At 43.0% G+C, this 7,569-nt stretch overlaps 1 protein-coding gene across 1 annotated transcript; it reads right to left on the reverse strand.

Annotated features, from left to right (window-relative positions):
* Window positions 1-1,719: 1,719 nt before the first annotated feature.
* On the reverse strand, window positions 1,720-3,896 carry LOC138884896 (uncharacterized). The gene is made up of 3 exons (XM_070165760.1): window positions 3,518-3,896; window positions 2,667-3,133; window positions 1,720-2,082 (listed from the first exon to the last, which is right to left on the reverse strand). The coding sequence occupies exons 1-3, from the start codon at window positions 3,894-3,896 to the stop codon at window positions 1,720-1,722; spliced, it is 1,209 nt and encodes a 402-aa protein (XP_070021861.1).
* Window positions 3,897-7,569: the final 3,673 nt, after the last annotated feature.

A 7,569-nucleotide genomic window follows, 5' to 3' on the forward strand; every position in this document is an offset into this window, starting at 1 on the left:
CACTTACAAATCTATCAGCCCACACCTCTGGCTTCCTTGATCTAGCCAGGCCTCCCACAATTGTATCACCCCTTCTTCTGTCATTCGAGATTTCATCATCATCATCTAAATTGATTGGGGTAGCTGTTGTAGTAGGTGTTGTAGTAGGTAGGAAAGATGGTTCAGATGCCTGACTACCTCCCTCCGAGTCAGCATAAGAACTAGAGGAGGAGGTAGGTTCATTGACTAAACGGAGCCTATCGGGGAATTATTGTGATTGTGCCCACGGTTGTGGTTGTACAGAATCCCCCTCAGAAGTCTCTCGGGATGGGAGGTATTCACTAGTGTCTGAGGAATCAAGGGCTCTATTGGCTGTGGCTTTCTTGTTTTTGTCCTTTTGAACTGATAGTGGTAGGTTGGGTTTGCCTCGACCTCGGCCTCGGGAGGGTTCTACCCTCCCTTTGGAAGTATAACCTCATCCACGTGAACGCACCATTGTGTGCAACACACAAGTAGTGAAATTCAGTTAGAACTAGGGTTCAACATGTGTTATTGAATTACAGTTCAAAAGAAAGACACTGCTTCTCAGAACAGGCAGCGCGGACCACACAAAAGTGAGTGCGGCCGTGGACTGCCTATCGCGTATCGCACAATTTTGAGTCCGATCGTGGAGATCCCAGGTTCAGGCTACTGGTTCTCTGAAGTTAACCAACCACATGCCGCATAGAATTGAGTACGGATGCACAACACCCATTGAGGACCGCACAATTTTGAGTGTGGCCGCATAATCATTTTGTTGGGTCTCTGAAGTTCAACTGTGCGGATCACACAAAATTGAGTGCGGCCGCAAAAACCAACCGCAAACTGCACAATCTTAGCAACCACAAGTGCCTTCAATGTAGGGTATTGCGGATCGTACAATTTTGTATGCGGCCACATACCCTAGCACGGACCGCACAAAAATATGTGCGGCCGCAAAATTCAGCTCTGAGCGGCATTGAAGCATGATTAATACTAGGGTTTTCACTAATTAGGCATGATTTGTGGCAACATGAACCTAACCCTAGATAAAAAGAAAACTAGAACAAAGAGAAAATAAAAGAAAAAAATGAAATTAATTCATTGAAATCAACATACCTGAAATGTAGTAAGAAATCAACACTTGATGAATATGGGACGAGATTGAAAACAAGAAAGAATGCACGGTTCTTTAGTCTAGCTTGAGAGGTTAGAATGTGTCAAATGTGAATAGTCTCAAAAAGTCCTATTTAAACTTTGACCATGGTTGCCCACTGACTTACCTAAGTGCGACCGCACAATTTTGGTATGGTCCGGACTCTTTACCTTTTTCTCACTCAGTGGTTGAATCAGTGGCGCGTCTGCATAAAAATGGTTGCAGCCGCACAATTTGTGCGGTCTGCAAATTTTTGACTGCGACCGCGAATCCTTAAGGGATTTTGTCAGGTCAAACTTAAGAGGGTTGGCATTTTCCCTATTCTAGCTGTGCGATTGCACACAGAATTGTGTAGTCGCGAAGGGCTTGTGCGGTCCGCATAATTCTGGCACGGTCCGCACAATTTCACCACTTAGCCAATTTTTTTCCTTGTCAATTTCTTGCACTGCACACCCAATTTAAACAATGCCTAATCTAAAAAGAAAATCAAAAGAGAGAAAAACACATGGGTTGCCTTCCAAGAAGCGTCTGATTTAACGTCGCGACACGATGCATGTTACCATCATTCATTTGAAATGGATCAACGCCACAACGTGGCCACCATCAACCTTACCAAGGTAGTGCTTCACCCGGTGCCCATTGACTCTAAAGATCTCACCATTCTTGTTTTCCAAATCTAGAGCACCAAAAGGAGTCACATGTACCACTTCAAAATGACCACTCCACTTTGACTTTAGCTTTCCCGGAAACATCCGTAACCGAGAGTTGAATAAGAGAACAAGGTCACCTTTTTTGAATTCTCTATTTCGGATATACTTATCATGTAGGTACTTCATCTTGTCCTTATACAAGGATGAACTGGAGTAAGCATGGAGCCAGAACTCATCAAGTTCATTCAATTGCTCCACCCGAAGATTGGCAGCTACATCCTACTCAAGGTTCAATTTCTTCAACGCCCACGTGACCTTATACTCTAATTCCACCAGGAGGTGACATGCTTTCTCGAGTACCAACCGATAAGGAGACATACAAATTAGAGTCTTGTAATATATTCTATAGGCCCATAGAGCACCATCAAGTTTCCTTGACCAATCGGTCCGATTTGCATTGACAGTCTTGGATAGAATACTCTTGATCTCCCTGTTGGAAACTTTAACCTATCCACTTGACTGGGGGTGATAAGGGGTTGATACCTTGTGAGTGACACCATACGTAGAGAGTAAAGTGTCGAAAGCTTTGTTGCAAAAATGAGAACCTCCATCACTAATGATGGCCTTTGGGGTGCTGAACCTTGTGAATATGTTTTTCTTCAAGAAAGCCACCACACTCCGTGCTTCTTTGTTGGGAAAAGCCACAACTTCAACCCATTTGGAAACATAATCCACAACAACAAGAATATAGGTGTTCTCACACGAACTCACAAATGGACCCAGAAAGTTGATGCCCCACACATCGAAAATATCAATCTCAAGGATGGTGGTGAGAGGTATCTCATTCTTCTTGGAAATCTTACCAGCCCTTTGGCAATCGTCACAACGCTTAACGAGCTCGCTAGTGTCTTTGTACAAGGGAGGCCAATAGAACCACAACTTAAGACCTTTGTAGCAGTTCTCGCCCCACCATGGTGACCACCATAGGCCGAACAATGGAAAGCTTCAAGAATACCTAATTGCTTTTCTTCTGGAACACATCTCCGGATAACACCATCAGTGCAAATTTTGAAAAGATATGGCTTGTCCCAATAATAATCAAAGCAGTCCCATTTGAGTTTCTTCCTTTGGTTTGAAGAGAACTCATTTGGGACAATTCCGCTCACAAGATAGTTATCCACATCGGCAAACCAAGGCATCCCAGTCAAAGACATGGAAATGAGTTGTTCATCCGGAAATGAATCATTGATCTCAAGGCCATCATAGGGCCTCCCCTCCTCTTCCAAACGGGACAAGTGGTCCGCCACTTGATTCTCACTCCCTTTGCGGTCTATGGTTTAAAGATTAAATTCTTGTAGAAAAAGTACCCACCGCATCAATCTAACCTTTGAGTCCTTTTTACTCATCAAATAACGAAGTGCAGCGTGATCGGTGTGAACAATCACTTTGGTACCCATGAGGTAGGGGATGAACTTTTCCATAGCAAAGACAATGGATAAGTGTTCTTTCTCGGTCACCGTATAGTTGACTTGGGCATAGTTCATTGGTCTTACTAGTATAGTATATCGAATGGATTATCTTGTTGATTCTTTGCCCCAATACTGCTCCTACCGCTACGTCGCTCACATGAGCTCAAATGGTAAGCTCCAATTTGGTGCGGTAATGATGGGAGTGGTAGTCAACCTATACTTGAATAGCTCAAATGCCTTCATACAATCATCATTGAACACAAACTTGGCATCTTTTTCCAACAACTTGCCCAAGGGGTTCACCACTTTTGAGAAATCCTTGATGAACCGACGGTAAAACCACGCGTGACCTAGAAATCTCCTCACTCTTTTGGCGGAAGTAGGAGGAGGGAGTTTTGATATCACTTCAATTTTTGCTTTATCCACTTCAATACCATTCTTGGAGATCTTGTGGCTGAGGACAATGCCCTCCTCGACCATAAAATGATACTTCTCCCAATTAAGTACCAAGTTGGTCTCTTCACAACATGCCAATACCTTATCAAGATTATCCAAACACGCTTCAAAAGAATCCCCCACAATAGAGAAATCATCCATGAAAACCTCGAGGAAGTCCTCCCCCATATCCGTGAATATTGCCATCATACACCGCTAAAAAGTAGTCGGTGTATTACATAAACCAAATAGTATCCTTGAGAATGAAAATGTTCCATACGGACAAGTGAAGGTGGTCTTTTCTTGGTCTTCAGGTGCAATAAGAATCTGGTTATATTCGGAATAACCATCCAAGAAGCAATAATAAGCACGTCCGGCTAGCCTATCCAACATCTGATCAAGAAATGGAAGCGAAAAATAGTCTTTCCGAGCCACTTTGTTGAGCTTCCTATAATCCACGCATACTCTCTACCTCGTGGAAATTCTTGTGGGGATCAACTCATTTTTGACATTTGTGATCACAGTCATGCCCCCTTTTAGGGCACATTGTACTGGTGAAGTCTATGAACTATCAGAAATGGGATAGATAACCCCAACATCCAACCACTTGATGATCTCTTTCTTGACTACCTATTGCATGGCCTCATTCAACCTTATTTGATGTTCCACAGAGGGTTTGGCATCCTCCTCCAATATGATTTTGTGCATGCAAAAGGCGGGGCTTATACCTCGAATATCCACCAATGTCCAACCTATTGCTTTCTTCCTCCTTTGGAGCAACACAAGGGTGGAATCTAACTACACGTTACTTAAGCACGAGGAAAGAATAATAGGTAAAGTGGAACAAGGGCCTAAGAACTCATACCTGTGGTGTAAAGGTAAGGGCTTCAACTCCAATGTGGGAGGCTCCTCGATTGAGGGCTTTGTTGGTGGAGTCTTTCGGTTCTCAAGGTCCAAGGAAAGTTTTCGGGGCTCATATGTCTATGATCCCATTCCTTGCAAAGAATTGACACATTCTACCAAGCCTTTCTTCTCATTCTCATCATGATTCAATAACATAGCTTCCAATGGGTCTTCAACATTAATCAAAGCACTTGTGTTATCAACAATTACTTCGGTCACAAGATCCACAAACGAGCACACTTCGTTGCTATTAGGCTACTTTATTGACTTGTAAACAGGAACACACCTTTTTCATCGCCCACCCGGAAGATGAGTTCCCCAGCTTCCACATAAACTAAGGCCTTCCCTGTATCTAGGAAAGGTCTCTCTAAAATGATTGGCACCTCATAGTCAACCTCACAGTCAAGTATTACAAAATCTGCGAGAAGTATGACTTGTCGACCCAAACTAGCACATCATCAATTATCGCCAATGACCTCTTCATTGTCCGGTCTGCCATTTGCAACCTCATGGATGTGGGTCTTGGTTGCCCAATTCCCAATGTCTTGAACACAGAATAGGGCATCAAGTTAATGCTTGCCCCCAAGTCACATAAAGCTTTGGCGAAATCGGCACTACCAATAGTGCATGGGATTGTAAAGGCACCGGGGTCTTCTAACTTTGGAGCCATGGAGTGCACAATGGCACTCACTTGATGTGTCATTTTGATCGTTTCATAGTTCATTGATCTTTTCTTTGTTACCAAGTCCTTCATGAACTTGGCATATCTTGGCAGTTGTTTTAAGGCTTCAACCAACGACATATTTATGGACAAACTTTTCATCATATCAATGAATTTCTTGAATAAATTCTCATTGTTTTTCTTTGGAAGCCTTTGAGGATATGGTGGAGAAGGCCTTGGCAAAAGAGCCTTGGCCTTGGGCACTACCGCATCCGGTATGTCTATCACATGTTTCCTAGATGGGTTCGCATCATCTTGTGTCTCCTCCACATTTTCATCAATGTCTATCCTCACTTCATCATTTACTTGAACATCATTGCTTGGATCATCATCATCTTGCATCACCACATCATCATTCACAATCTTTCTTAAGTTTGAGGTACTAGCAACTCCACCTTTCTCACTTCTTGTAGTCACCGCCATTGCATGTCCCGTATTATTCCCACACTTCAGGTTTACTACCGTATCACTTGGTAGTGCCCCTTTAGGGCGAGTATTCAAAGCTTAAGAAATTTGGCCAAGTTGGACTTCCAAGTTGCGGATAGAAGTGTTGTGGGAGGCTAATTGGGCATCAGAGTCAGCATTTTTCTCCATCATTTACTTGAACATGTTTTCAATCCGTCCCATCTCATTGTTGGAAGAACTAAGACCTTGTGACGGATATGGAGGCGGGTTGTTCGATTGTTGACACATCGGGGGCCTTTGAAAGCCCGACCCCCGATTTCCTTGATTATTGTTGTTCCAACCCCCTTGATTGTTATTGCCTCCCCAATTATTATTATTGTTGCCACACCAATTGACTTGATTTCCTAGATTACCCCAATTTATATTGTTGTTGTTCCCCCAATTGCCTTGGTTGTTGTTGTTTCCACTATTCCAATTTCCTTGTTGACCTTGATTGCCCCAATTTCCTTGTTTTTCCTATGATCTCCACTGTTGTTGATTCGGAGCATTGCTCCATTGAACTTGATAATTATTGACATATTGAACCTCTTTACTTTGATCATCATATGAATCATCTTGATTGTATCCACTACCACTTTGCTCAAATTGATCCGGATTGTTTTGAACTTGTTGACCTTGTTGCCTTCTCTTGTTGACCATCATGTTCACTCCTTCCATGGAATTCACTTGTTTTGGCCCTTGAACTTGTTGAAGTTAAGCCTTGGCCAATTGATCATTGTGGTTGTCAACTCCGCTATCGCTTGTCCATGATCATGTAGCTTCTTGTGTAGGTGAATAATATTTGGGTCACCTTGAGGAACATTAGCTCTACTTTGCCAAGCCGAGAGGTATCCGCCATCTCATCCAATATTTCACAAGCTTCAGAATACAGCGTGCTCATAAAATTACCCCCCGGCGAGTTGATTCACCACACACTGATTAGTTGTATTGACCCCCCTTTAAAAGGTTTGTTGGATCATGGCTTCAGTCATGTCGTTGTTATGACACTCTTTGACCATTGTTCGATACTTCTCCCAAATCTCATGTAACAGTTTATTTGGATCTGGTTTAAAATCAAGGATCTCATTTCTTAGCATTGCTATATGTCCCGGAGAAAAGAACTTTGCGATGAACTTCTCGACCAACTCATCCCAAGTGTGTATGGAATGGTTGGGTAACCTCTCAAGCTAATCCAAAGCCTTCCCCCTTAGAGAAAATGTGAAAATCCTTAACCTCAATGCGTCCTCTTAGACATTAGTTTGCTTGCTCCCCCAACACGTGTCAACAAAACTTTTGAGATGCTTATAGGCATTTTGGTATGGAGCTCCGGTGAAAAACCCCTCTGTTCCAATAGTGTAAGCATGACATTAGTTATTTGAAAGTTTCTCGCCCTAATCCGAGGAGGGACTATTGCACTCGTATAGCCTTCGTTGGGCAACACCCTGTGTGCTACCCTTGGAGGAGGTGGGGAAGGGTTTGGGATGTTATTATGAGGCTGACGGCCTCTCCTTTGTACTTGAGGTTCAAGATGAACCTCATCCACTTGTTCGTCATCTACCTCCTCCCCCAGTGGTATATTCCCGAGGGCTTCATTGTTAATAGCCATTTGGTACCTAAAAGCATTTCACACACAAAATTAGAAAAACGAAAGGAAAGAAAAAACAAAACACACAAATACTTAGATATATAGCTAAGACTGTCTAATTCCCCTAGCAATGGCGCCAAAAATTGATCGGGACTAGGCCTACACTACTATTGAGTAGCGAGGGTGGTGGATGCAGTTTTAACCCAACT

Source organism: Nicotiana sylvestris, chromosome 2, assembly GCF_000393655.2.
Source record: "Nicotiana sylvestris chromosome 2, ASM39365v2, whole genome shotgun sequence".
Lineage (NCBI taxonomy): Eukaryota > Viridiplantae > Streptophyta > Magnoliopsida > Solanales > Solanaceae > Nicotiana > Nicotiana sylvestris.

Coding starts and splice junctions, on each gene's coding strand:
- LOC138884896 (XM_070165760.1), bottom strand. CDS start 3,896: ATGGGGGAGGACTTCCTCGAGGTTTTCATGGATGATTTCTCTATTGTG. Junction 3,134..3,517: donor GTTTGTGTTCAATGATGATT/GTATGAAGGCAT, acceptor TTTAAACCATAG/ACCGCAAAGGGAGTGAGAAT. Junction 2,083..2,666: donor TGACGATTGCCAAAGGGCTG/GTAAGATTTCCA, acceptor AACCTTGAGTAG/GATGTAGCTGCCAATCTTCG.